Source organism: Dromiciops gliroides, chromosome 1 (assembly GCF_019393635.1).
Source record: "Dromiciops gliroides isolate mDroGli1 chromosome 1, mDroGli1.pri, whole genome shotgun sequence".
Classification (NCBI taxonomy): Eukaryota; Metazoa; Chordata; class Mammalia; order Microbiotheria; family Microbiotheriidae; genus Dromiciops; species Dromiciops gliroides.
Window position 1 is genome coordinate 596,715,219 of NC_057861.1, and position 14,132 is coordinate 596,729,350.

Genomic DNA, 14,132 nt, shown 5'->3' on the forward strand with positions numbered 1-14,132 from the left:
ATAATAATACTACAACCAATAACAACAAAAATAACGATAATAACAATGACAGAATTTTACATGATACTTTAAAGTATATATGGTCACTTACACCTCACAACTACCCTGGAGGAAGGTACTAAAAAAATCACCTCTTAGCAAATCATTTCTTTAGCCTAACACTCATGGCCTAGCCAGTCTTCTTTCCTCTCTAGCTGTATCAAATTCTACTCCTCTTTATGAATTCTATTTCCAGTCAAACTAAACTATTTACCTCTCCCTGCTTACTCTCACCTCTATATCTCTGTTCTTACTTATCCCCTTTGTCTGAAATGGACTCCTCCTTGGTATCCATATGTTAATACCCCTTCTCTTCTTTCAAGCCTCAAGATCAGATCCACCCCTAGCTAAAAATGATCACTTCCTCCTCGAATTTCTCACACAATTTATCTAGTCGTCTAGCTATCTGTACTCACACTCTGCATGGTTTTGATGATCACTACACATTTCTTATCTCCCAACCTGACTGTGAGATCCTCAAGGACAGGGACTGTATCTTACTTCATTTTTTTTTTATCTCCTAGAGTATGTGTCTTACACACAATAGGTCCTTCATTAAAGTTTGAGTTAAATGCCAAGATCACTAAGTGAAGTAAGGCCCTAAGGCACTCACCTTTCCTTTATGTGTTTCCTGTAACCACTGGCGGAGTCTGATCAAGCAGCTCTCCTGCATGGGGGTGAGCTGCCCCAAATATCGCTCAATGTAGTCTGTGTCCAACTTGTCAGCTAAAAGGAAAAGATCAGTAATAGATAAGAAAGGGGGCAGCATAATAGAACAGAAAATATGCTGGACTGAGAATCAGGAGACTCAGTTTCTATTTCCAACTCTGCTACAAACTAGTGGCATCATTTTGGTCAAGTTACTTCCCTCCTTACTACCCAGTTTCCTCATCTATAAGAAGAGGGAGGGGATGGAAGAACCAAGATAGCAGAATAAGGGAGTATTGTGGCTGAGTCCCCCAATATTCTCCTCTAAACAACTTTTAAATAACATAGCAAATTGAATTCTAAAGCAGCATAACTAAGAAAAGGTTGGGGTGAGTCATTTTTCCAAATCAACTTAGGGAGTCAGAAGAAGGGGTGTGTGGCAATGGGGTAGAGGCTGACTTGGGAGCACAGAGGGTGATGACATCAGCTGAGGGCCTTGGAGGCTATGGTAGCAGCAATAGCTATACCAGGAGCACTCATTGCCCAGAGATGGTAAGGGTACTGAACATCTAGTCAGAAAGAGATTAGAGGGGAATCTGTGCTAATATTAGGTAGAGGACCGGGTACAATTTGGCAACACTTCTGCCCATTACCCTATTCTGTGTGGCAGTTCCAGGATAGAGAGGAGAACTTGCAATTGGTCACAAGGGAGCAGGGGGCCCTGCTTGGGTAAGGAGCAGAATAACAATGACCACACCTCTCCCCAGATCACACAACCTTGGAAGCACTGTAAATATAGACCCTCAGAACTATCTGTGAAAGCAGCAGGGTGAAAAAGCCTAAAGTTTGGGGCAATAACCCCTCATTCCCAGAGGAGCAGAGCCCAATTCTAACATTAATTCCAAAGTTAAAAAAAATAGACTGAAAAAAAAATGAGCAAACAACAACAACAAAGAACATGACTATAAAAAGCTACTATGGTGACCAGGAAGCTTAAGACAAAAACTCAGAGGAAGATGATGACATGAAAACATCTACAAACAAGCCTCAAGGACAAAATGAAGATTAGAAACAAGCCCAACAAGAATTTCTTTTTTCTTTCTTCCTTTCTTTTATTTTTATTTTTTTTTGCAGGACACTAAGGGTTAAGTGATTTGCCCAGGGTCACAAATTTGAACTCAGGTCCTCCTGAATCCAGGGCTGGTGCTTTATCCACTGTGCCACCTAGCTGTACCCCCCAATAAGAATTTCTAAAAGAGCTAAAGAGTTTTTAGAACAAAAACAAAAAATTAAAATCAAATAGCTGTAGAGAAAAAATTGGGAAAAGAAATGATAGAAATGCCTCTAATTATGAAAAAAATTAACAGCTTGGTAAAAGAAGCACAAAAAAAACTGAAGAAAATAATTCCTTTAGAAAATGGAATTGGCCAAGTTTTTTTATATATATATATAGTACAAAATTTCACTAAAGAAAATAATTTCTTAAACATTAAGTTTGGTCAAGTGGATTCATCAAGAAGCAACAACAATAACAAAAAGTCCAAAAAATGAAAAAAAAATATGAAATACTAATCAGAAACATAACTGGAAAATAGACTGAGGAGAGATAACTCAAGAATTATGAACTACCTATAAGCCATGATTTTTTTAAAAGAGCCTAGACATCATATTTCAAGAATTTTTTATAAAGGAAAACTGCCCAGATAATTTAGAATCAGAGGGCAAAACAGACATTGAAAGAATTCACCAACCACCTCTTAAAAGAGATCGCATAATGAAAACTCCCAGGAATATTACAGCCAAATTTGAGAACTCACAGGTCAAGGAGAAAATACTTAAAGTAGCCAGAAAGAAACAATTCAAATGCTGTAGAGTCACAGTCAGGATCATACAAAATTTAGCAGCTACCACTATAAAGGAGTAGATAATTTGGAATATGATATTTTGGAAAGCAGAAGATCTAGAATTACAACCAAAAATAACTACCCACCAAAACTGAGTAGAATCCTTCAGGGAGAAAATGAATAATGAAACAGAAGACTTCCATGCATTCCTGATGAAAAGACCAGAGCTGAATAGAAAATTTTATATTGCAACATAAGAGTCAAGAAAGACATAAAAAGGTAAACATGAGTGAGAAAGCATGAGGAACTTAATAAGGTTAAAATGTTTACATTCCTACATGAGGAAATGATATATAAAATCCCCAAGAACTTTATCATCATTAGAGCAGTTAGAGTCTACTTAAACAGATGGCATGGGTTTGAGTCTATTATATTGGGATGATCTCAAAAGAAAAATGGAAGGCTGATAAAGAGGCATGTACTGAGAAAAGGGGGAAGGAAGAAGAATAATAGGGGAAATTATCCAAGAGGTGCACAAGGAAGAGCTTTTATAATGGAGGGGAAATTGTGGGGAGTGAGAAATGCTTAAACTTCACTTTCATCTGAACTGGTTCAAAGACAGGGAAATATATATACACATTCAACTGCTTATAGAAATCCATATTACCCAAGACAAAGTAGAAAAGGAAGGAGCTAAAAGAAAGTAGAGGGATGATAAGAGGGAGGGCAGATTAAGAGAGGTAGTAGTGAGAGAGAGAGAGAGAGAGAGAGAGAGAGAGAGAGAGAGAGAGGCATAAACAGTAGAGAAGAAGATAGAGAGAAATACACAGCAATCACAACTGAGTATCAATGGGATGAACTCACTCATAAAATGGAAATGGATAGCAGTATAGATTAGAAATCAGAATCTAACAATATGTTGTTTACAAGAAATACTTTAAACAGAGAAACGCAAAGAATAAAACTAAGGAACTGGAAGAAAATCCATTATGCTTCAGCTATATAAAAAAAGGCAGGGGTAGCAATCATGAGCTCAGACAAAGCAAAAGCAAAAACAGACCTAATTAAAAGAGATAATCAGGGAAACTGCATTTTGCTAAAAGGTAGCATAGACAATGGGCAGCTGGCACAGTGGATAGAGCACCAGGACTAGAATCAAGAACACCTGAGTTCAAATCCAATCTCAGACTGGACTCTCTAGCTCTGTAACCCTAGACAAATCACTTGACTCTCTTTGCCTCAGTTCCTCATCTGTAAAATGAGGTGGAGAAGGAAATGACAAACCACTCCAGTATCTTTGCCAAGAAAACTCCAAATGGGATCACAAAGAGTTGGACGCAACTGAAAAACAACCAAATAACAACAAAGCCTGGACAATGAAGTAACATCAATAGTAAACATATATATACCAAATGGAATATCATTCAAATTCTTAAAGGAAAAGCTAAATGAATTAGAGGAGGAAATAGTAAAATTATATTAGCAGGGGCCTTAAGTTACCCCTCTCAAAACTAAATATATCTAAGCAAAAGATAAATAAAAAAGAAGTTAAGGAGATGATTAGAATTTCAGAAAAGTTAAAGATGATAGACCTGAGGAGAAAACTAATTGGGAATAGAAAGGAGCATATCTTTTTCTCGGCCATGCATGGCACTTTCACAAAAACCATGTTGTTGTTTTTTAAAAACCTCACAAAAAGCAAAAGTATTAAACATCAAATGCACCCTCTTCAGACTATAATGCAATAAAAAATCCATTCAATAAAGAGCCTTGGAATCATAGATTAAAAATTTATTGGGGTGGGGGAGCAACTAGGTGGCGCAGTGGATAAAGCACTGGCCCTGGATTCAGGAGGACCTGAGTTCAAATCCGGCCTCAGACACTTGACACTTACTAGCTGTGTGACCCTGGGCAAGTCACTTAACCCCCATTGCCTCACTAAAAAAAAAAAAAAATTTTTAATTGATTGTGAGTCATCCCAAAAGAATTATAAGACTCAGTGACTCAGTTTCCCAAGTTTTGGGGCAGCTAGGTGGTACAATGGATAGAGCATCGGCCCTGGATTCAGGAGTACCTGAGTTCAAATCCAGCCTCATACACTTAACACTTACTAGCTGTGTGACCCTGGGCAAGTCACTTAACCCCAATTGCCTAACCAAAAAAATAAAATAAAATAAATCTTTAAAAAAATCAATGAATTGGGGATTAAACTAAAAAAAACTAGGAAAAGAATTTTAAAATGCCCTATTAAATACCAAAATAGAAATCCTAAAAATCAAAGGAGAGATTAATAAAACTGAAAGTCAAAAACCATTGAACTAATAAATAAAACTAAGAGCTGGTTTTATGGAGTGGAGGAAAGACAATAAAGTAGATAAGCCAGTGGTTAATTTGATTTTTTTAAAGAAAAAAACAAATTAGCAGTATCAAAACTGAAAAGTGTGAATGCACCACCAATAAAGATGAAATTAAAGTAATTATTAGGAGCTATTTTGTCCAATCATATGCCAATAAAACTGACAATCTAAATGAAATGCATAAATATTTACAAAAGTATAAATTGCCCAGATTAACTTAGAGGAAATAAAATACTTAAATAACTCTATCTTAGAAAGAGACATTGAACAATCCATAAATGAGGTCCTTAGACGGAAAAAACAGATGCATTTACAAGTAAATTTACAAGTAAATTCTCCCAATAATTTAAAGAATAATTAATTCCAATATGATATAAACTATCTGAAAAAATAGGCAAAGAAGTCCCACCAAATTCCATTTATAACACCAATATGGTATTGATACCTAAACCAAGGAGACCAAAAACAGAGAAAGAAAACTAGACAATTTCCCCTAATAAATACTGATGCAAAAATTTAAATAAAATACTAGCAAAAAAGACAATAGTAATATATCACAAAGATCATACAGGTGGGATTTATATTAGTAATGCAGGGCTAGTTCAATATCAGTACAACTATAAGCATAACTGATCACATCAATAACAAAATAACAAAAATCACATGATCTGCATCAATAGATGTAGAAAAGGCTTTTGACAAAATACCATAGTTAGTCTCTTTAAAAAAAAAAACACTAGAAGGCATAGGAATGAGAGGAACTTTTCTTAAAACGAAAGTAGTAGCTATCTGAAACTAAAATCAAGCATTGTCTGTAATGGCAATAAACTAGAAGCCTTTCCAGTAATATCAGGGATGAAGCAAGAATGTCTGTTATCATCATTATTATATCATATTGTGCTAGAAATGCTAGCAATGGCAATAAGACAAGAAAAAAATTGAAGGAATAAGACTAGGAAACAAGGAAACAAAACTATCACTCTTTGTAGGTGATATGATGATATACTTCAAGAACTCAAGAGAATCAACTAAGAAACTAGTTGAAACAATTAACAACTTTATCAAAGTTGCAAGATAATTTGCTCAATTAGGCCATGTCAATATAATAAAAATGACAATAGTACCTAAATTACTTAACTTATTCATTCCCATACCAATCAAACTACCATAGAATTATTTTACAAAGCTGGAAAAAAATAATAACAGAATTCATCTAGAAAAACAATATGTTGAGTAACAAGGGAATCTTTTTTTTTTTAAGTAAAGGAAGACAACCTAGCACTACTAGACATCAGATGATATACTACAAAGCAGTAATCATCAAAGGAATCTGGTACTAGATAAGAAATAGAGTGGTTGATAGAGTGGAATACAATTAGGTATATAATATACAGGAGTGAATCATCTCAGTAATCTAGTATTTGATAAACCAAAAGATGCAAGCTTTGGAGCCAAGAACTCACTACTCAACAAAAACTGCTGGGAAAACCAGAAAGCAGTATGGCAGAAACTTAGTACAGACCAACATCTCACACCATATACCAAGATATGGTCAAGGTGAATATACGAGATATAAATGGTGATATCTTAAGCAAATTAGAGGAGCATGGAGAAAAACTTCTCATCAGATACATGGATAAGGGAAGAGTTTATGACCAAACAAGAGATAGAGAGGAAAACATGGGTTAAAATGGAACAGTCCCTGCCCTCAATCCTACTTGGAAGATACAGATTTATATACATAAGTAAGTATAATGAATTTTTTTTTTGCGGGGCAATGAGGGTTAAGTGACTTGCCCAGGGTCACACAGCTAGTAAGTGTCAAGTGTCTGAGGCCAGATTTGAACTCGGGTCCTCCTGAATCCAGGGCCGGTGCTCTATCCACTGTGCCACCTAGCTGCCCCAGTATAATGAATTTTTAAAAGAAGAGAGCACTAACATCTGGGGTGGGGATGGAGAGAAAAAACAAGGAAGTCTGGGTAGGAAGTGACATCTGAGTGGAGACTTGAAGGAATCTAAGAGTTAGTGGTAAGGGAGGTATTGTAATTCAGACATAGGGGAGAACCTATACAAAGGCATAGAGAAATAAGAAAGACTATTGAGTTCAGGGAACAGTGGTCCAGTTTGGCTGTTCTTAAGGAGAGTTATATGAATTAAGTCTGGAAAGGTCAGTAGGAGGCAGACTGTAGACATGGATGCAGGGGTGTGCCGGAGCCAGCTCAATGCAGCTCAAGAGGGCTAATTATTAAATGTTCAGTGTAAGCATTTATACTTTGGAAATCAGCAAATGCTACAAAATCAGGATGGTACTTATTGCTCTGTTTATTTTTAGACTTAAGAAAGTGATGGAGGGGCAGCTGGGTGGCACAGTGAATAAAGCACTGACCCTGGTTTCAAGAGGACCTGAGTTCAAATCTGGCCTCAGACACTTGACACTTACTAGCTGTGTGACCCTGGGCAAGTCACTTAACCCTCATTGCCCTGCAAAAAAAAAAAAAAGTGATGGAGAAAATGTTAAGGCAGATTAAACTTAAAAGTATGTCAAGTGGACATTTTTTTTCAGTGGGTCAGTGGTCAAGTATTTACCAGCGCAGCCTGAAGAGATGCCACCTTAAGGCAAAAGGAAGCACTAAGAATCTATACCTTAGGGGAGGCAGCTAGGTGGCACAGTGGATAAATCACTGGCCCTGGATTCAGGAGGACCTGAGTTCAAATCCATCCTCAGCCACTTGACACTTACTAGCTGTGTGACCCTGGGAAAGTCACAAACCCTCAAAGCCCTGCAAAACAAAACAAAAAGAATCTATGCCTTAAGAAGATTCATTTGACTATATGGAAGATGGATTGGAAAGAGGAGAGATTTGAGGCAGGAAGACCAATTAGGAGGCTCCTTCAATAGCCTATGCAGGAGGTGAAGAGTGCCTGAATCAGGATAGTGTGCATGTGAATGGACAGAAGGAAATAGAAATGAGAGACACTCATTACAGGGAAAGAAAACTCATTAAGAAGTGAGACATGGCCAATGAGGGAGAATGAAGGATCAAGGATAACTCTGAGGATGCAAACTTGTGTAAATGGAAGACTGAGACTCTCAAAAGAAACAAGTTTTATGGTAGTATAGGATAGAGAAGGAGGAAAGAATAATGAGACCCAGTTTGGATATCCCAGGTTCTACATGCCATAGGAAATCCAAGCAGAGATGTCCAACAAACAGCTGGCAATGTGGAACTGTAATTAATAGGGGATTAAGGATGGTTACAAGATTTGGGAATAATTTGTGTATCGGTGATAATTGAACCCCACAGGAGCTGATGAAATCACCAAGAGACAAAGTATAGAAAAAGAAAAAAAAAAGAGGACACAACCACACTTAGTGGGGAGTGTATACTGATCGATCCATCAAAGGAGAATAAGAGAGAGCAGTCCAAAAGGGAGAAGGCAGCAAGGTCACAAAAGTCAAGAAAGATCCCTTAAGACCTTCCAGCTCAAAATTTCTATCATCAGAATTCTTGCCATTTTTTTGTTTGATATGAAACATTTGATTATATAAGACTTGTTTGCATATTTGAATTGTTTGCATATCTGAATTTTGGTATAGTGTACCTGACCTCAAGAGGTCTAAGGTTGAAGGTCAACCCTAACAGGTTGCTAGTTATACATGCCCTCAGTCAAGTCATCTAACTTCTCTTAGCCTCTTCTCCTCTGATACCCACTACCTATGCCACCTTGGGCAAGTCATTCCATCTCTCTGGGCCTCAATATTCTCTCTTGTGAAATGAGAGAGATGAAGTAGAAGAACTCTTTTTCAATCCTAAATCTATGACCTCCTCAGCTCTAAAACGAAGATACCACCTACCCTATCTACCTAACCCATCTGTTATCAAGATTAGATAATATATAAGAAAGTGACGTGAATTACAAAGTGCCCTAAAAATCTAAGGATTAATATGCAAAATGAACACTTTTATTTTGAAATGAAGCAATATTTACCCCTGCTGTGGTGACCCCTTTCTCCCACTGCCGAGTTCCTTCTGGGGGCCAGCCTCTTTTTTTATTCCCCTTCTGGCTGGGCTTCTGACTCTCTGGACTTTGCTACCATTCCCTCCCCATGTATATTTTCTATCTCCCCCCTTGCTTTTCAGTTCTTACCCCATAAGAACATAAACTCCTAGGACATTATGACCCAAAGCCCCTCCAATGTACAATAAGACCAAGGGCTGCAGCCACTCTGCCAAAACCAGGCATCAAAGAGGCATCTGTGTAACTGGAAGCAAAAAGACTGAGCTTAGGAGCATTGTACTGTCTCAGCAGAATCATAGCCCAACCATAGCAGATGTATTGGAGACAGGCAGAGACAGGAGAAGAAAAAGCAAAGGGGGGAAGAAGGGACAAGGGAAAAACACAAAACAAAAAATCCCAGAATCCTTCCGGTCTTTCGTGCAAGTGTAAAGGCCTTCTTTCTGTTTCTGAACACAAAGGCACCCAGTGATCCACAATGTGATGGAAGGGGCACGGCCACTCTTCCTAACAGACCACAGTGAAAACCAGCTTCTTGGGCAATGGAAGAAAACAGACTGAGCAGATATAGAAACTCAGGAGCAGCATGAGAATGGCAGAAGAAATCTTGCCACAAGATATGCATAGAGGTGCAAGGCTAATATTGTTCCTGAGGAAAAAGCGAGTGCAGAACAATTTTAACCTCTTCCCCTGACACCACCCTCCCCCAATAGATTTGTATCCTGTCATTCAAACATCACGAGGTTAGACAACTACTGCCACCAAGCTTCAATAATACTAAAGTATGGGGCAGCTAGGTGGCGCAGTGGATAGAGCACTGGCCCTGGAGTCAGGAGTATCTGAGTTCAAATCCAGCCTCAGACACTTAACACTTACTAGCTGTGTGACCCTGAGCAAGTCACTTAACCCCAATTGCCTCACTTAAAAAAAAAATACTAAAGTAGAAATGCATAGGTAGATGGCATAGTAGATAGAGTTCTGGACCTCAAATCAGGAAAGCATACTTTCCTGGGTTCAAATCCAACTTTAGGCACTTACTAACTGTGTAACCCTGGGCAAGTAACTTAACCCTGTTTGCCTCGGTTTCCTCATCTGTAAAATGAGCTGGAGAAGGAAATGACAAACCACTCCAGTATCTTTGCCAAGAAAACCCCAAATGGGGTTACAAAGAGTCAGGCACAATGGAAACAACTCAACAACATCATCAAAGGAGAAAAAAATTCCTACTATTCAAAAGGATACATCAGTTATATAAGATCTTCTATGAAACATATGCTCCTTGAGGTCAGGGAGGACCTTTCTGTACCCAGTGTCCTACACAGTTCCTAGCATACAGTAAACGCATCATAAATTCTTATTGATAATTGGAGTAGCTAAGTGGCACTGTGGATAGAATGCTGGCTTTAGAGTTATGAACCTTGTTGTTATTGTTCAGTTGGGTCCAACTCTTTGTGATGCCATTCAGAGTTTTCTTGGTAGAAATACTGGAGTGGTTTGCCATTTCCTTCTCCAGCTCATTTTACTGATGAGGAAACCGAGGCAAGCAGGGTTAAATGACCTCAGGGCCACACAGTAAGTGTCTGAGGCTTGATTTGAACTTAGGTCTTCTCGACCCCCAGCCCAGCACCCTATCCACTGTGCCACCTAGCTGCTCCAGAGTTAGGAATACTTGAGTTCAAATCCTGAACTCAGGGGCTTACTAGCTGTGAAACACTGGGCAAGTCACTAATCCTCTCTCAACTTCATTTTCCTAATCTACAAAATGGAGATAATAATAGAAGCTCCTTCACAGGGTTGTCGTGAGGATCAAATGAAGTAACCTATATAAAGCACCTTTCAAATCTTAAAGAGTTATAGAAATGTTAGCTATATTATTATTACCAGTGACCCATGAGTTTGTTACAGAACTATGAGAAATTCACAGGGGCAGCTAGGTGGCACAGTGGATAGAGCACTGGCCCTGGAGTCAGGAGTACCTGAGTTCAAATCCAGCCTCAGACACTTAACACTTACTAGCTGTGTAACCCTGGGCAAGTCACTTAACCCCAATTGCCTCGCTAAAAAAAAAAAAAAGACTGAGCTAGGTGGCTCAGTGGATAAAGCACCAGCCCTGGATTCAGGAGGACCTGAGTTCAAATACAGCCTCAGACACTTGAGAAATTCAGAAATCTTCCTGGCCCAGCTCCCTACCCTAGTTGGGAGACAAGCCAGAACAATCCTCTTTCCCAGGGAAAGGGCAACACGTAAAGAGAGGAAGGGGGAAGAGGCTGAAATGATTTCAGAACAAAGAGTACTTCCTCCCCATCCAACAGGAATTCTTCATCTTTTTTTTTTTTTTTGGTGAGGCAATTGGGGTTAAGTGACTTGCCCAGGGCCACACAGCTAGTAAGTGTTAAGTATCTGAGGCTGGATTTGAACTCAGGTCCTCCTGAATCCAGGGCCGTTGCTCTATCCACTGCGCCACCTAGCTGACCCTCTTCTTCATCTTGATACCATAAAAACCTCCCCTACTTTAAGAGCTTAGGATCTCAAGAAGTCCAGAAGGAGTCTCAAGAATCTCAGGACAGAGCTCCATTCTTCTGCACACCTCTCCCCTCTAGATGAAATTGCCTTAAGTCTATGCTGTGCACCTTGAGGGGATGGTGAAGAGGAGGAAAGGACTATGGCACCATCTGTTGCCAAGGGTGAGAAATGATTTGTTTGAACTCCTACTCTATGCCAACCAATATTAATCAGTTTGATATTTTATATCAATCACATGGAGATAATTAGATAAGATGGGGTTTTATAGTGAACCTCAAACTTTAATGTAATGTTCCAGTTATGAAGCTCACCTTGCACAACCACAAGAATGCTGACAAAGATATCTCCATCCTACTTTACTCAAGTGTCATGTCATGTCATGTCATGTCCAAACTCAGCATGGGTGGGACACCTTCATTCTTTGGAAAGTCCCCCAACTTATTTTTGTATCTTCAGACCACTCTTTCTTTCCCAACATGGGCAAGTGACCATCCTATGACCACTTGGTCACCAGAGATGACTCTTGCCTTGGCCATCTTAATTTTCAGCCCTCAAGAGCAAGGTCTATAACCCAATGAGATTCTGTATTTTACCATACCTCTTTTGCATATTTGGGTATCAAACCCTATAAAAGCAAGGTCCTAGGGATCAGGGGAATCTCAGATCATGAGAAAGATCTGAGATCTACTTCTTTAGAGGGGACCATGGACCTTTTAATAAAGTTTCATTGGCTCAAAATTCTGCCTCAGTGGTTTTTCTTGCAGATTGGACAATTTTAGAACCTGACACAGGGTGCTTGGATCTTGCCTACCTGCCAGGCTCCTCTGATCTTCTTCTCTGACAGGGGAAGGTGTCCATCGAGGGATATGAGAGATGCCCTGAGAAATGAGCTCGTTCAGATAATACTCAATCACTTCCTTCCCCTGGAATACAAGGCGAGAAAGGATAAGAGAAAGATATCCCTCTGTGAGCTGAGTGGGTCTCACAGTCACCCTTAGGAGAGCAACCAGAAGACTCCAGCCATCATATCATGAAAGCATCAGTAAAGCTATCCATCCAGCTGCTGGCAGTCAACTGCATGGGGGGAAAAAGCCAGATGTGGGCAAACCAGGCTCCATTATAATAAAGATCCCTCATTTCACAAGAGCCTTGTGCTCCTCAGGCCAGGAAAGGGTATTTCCAATTAGGGTGAGGAGCCGAAGAATGACCTTCCGTATTCAGGAGACTATAAAACCATAATGGGGACTCTTTGTAAGTGAGCATCTCTTCAGAATAGCCAGTCTATTACGCATGAAACTAACTGGCTCCATTTCTTACCCTCTTGATGTTGGCCGTGTACTGCTTCATTGCAATTTTCTCCACGGCATTTTCAAAGCCAAAGAACGATTTGATGTCAAGAGAGGCTGATTGCTCAAAGCAGGTCCACTCATCATTCTCAGGGTGAACCTAAAATCCAGAGATGTCAAGTCACTTACAAAGTCACAAGACCATAGAACACTCAAGGCTAGATCTAAAAATACCCTTTTCACACTTTAAGAAGCAGGCCAAAGGGACCCTCTAAGTCGATTAGACACAACCATATTGGACATTAAATTCTCATTAAAGTTTAACCACTGTGCATTGGGCTTCTGGGTTTGCTATGAGGGTGGCATGGGACTGAGCAATCCTCTGTGAGCCCTCTGAGGAAATTTCTTCTGAAGAGTCAAAGAGGACAGGTCACACATTCCTACATTTAGAAATAATCTGGTTGCCAGAGTCAGGTGTTAGGTTCTTTCCAAAGGCCTCTGAGAATGGCCTAATTCTCATCATTAAGTATTCATTAACTGTCTTTTTTTCTTCTTCTATATACATGCATATGGGTGCAGGCAACACACACACACACACACACACACACACACAGATGTAAACTGAGAAATTCAGCCATGAGGTTGTGCAATGGTATTTGATTATTTGAAATGGAATGACAATGTCAGGCCTTCTCTAGCCCTGGGGAAAGAAAAAAATACATATATTGTTGATAGGGTCAGTGCAGAAATGATCTCACTTTTCTTTTATGACATCCCCAAAGCCTAGAACAGTAACCAGTACAAAGTAGGCACTTAATAAATGCTTAATTGATGGTTGTGCAAAACCAGGCACAGTCTGGATCAGCAACATTACAACATGCTGCCGTTAACAAATCAGCAGCAAGTAACCCAATGAGTGAAGGAACAACTTCTCTACAGGAGCTTAAAGAAATGTTGTGTTCCTCCCTGACACCTGCCCAGATGGAAACATCTGGAACATACTAAAACTAAGTCTCCACCCCATCGAATAGGCATGATAATCCTATTTTGTGGTAACAGGGTCATGGAAAGGATATCATTTTGGAAGTTATGAAGATGAGCTAATGACATAGTAAGGCCCAAAGAGGAATAGGTTGTCAACAGAAACTTCTTGGCAGAAACTACTTCCCATTACTCTGCCTCATCCCACACTATGGTGTCATACCTGGCTGAAAATGATAGGGTTCTGAGGAATTGCTGACTGTATCTTGGAGGCCTTTTAGAACTTTCCAGTAAGCCAAAACAACAGACACTGTTTCTGGAAACAGTGAGAAAAAAAGCCTAGGATTTCAAGTCAAAGGATCTGCATTTGAATCCTGCACTTTATAACTTTATACCTTGTGTGATTCTTGGTTAAGACCCTCAACCTCAGTTGAGGC

General features: G+C 39.4%; 1 protein-coding gene across 5 annotated transcripts in view; it reads right to left on the minus strand.

Annotated features, from left to right (window-relative positions):
* SEC14L5 (SEC14 like lipid binding 5) overlaps positions 1-14,132 on the minus strand; it is a 94,637-nt gene that overhangs the window by 29,993 nt on the left and 50,512 nt on the right. For all 5 annotated transcript variants that reach the window (XM_043971035.1, XM_043971044.1, XM_043971059.1 and 2 more), the window contains exons 5-7: positions 12,746-12,874; positions 12,240-12,351; positions 653-765 (exon numbers count right to left, since the gene is read on the minus strand). In XM_043971035.1, coding sequence (XP_043826970.1) covers positions 653-765; positions 12,240-12,351; positions 12,746-12,874 — 354 coding nt within the window. The remainder of the gene's footprint in view (positions 1-652; positions 766-12,239; positions 12,352-12,745; positions 12,875-14,132) is intronic.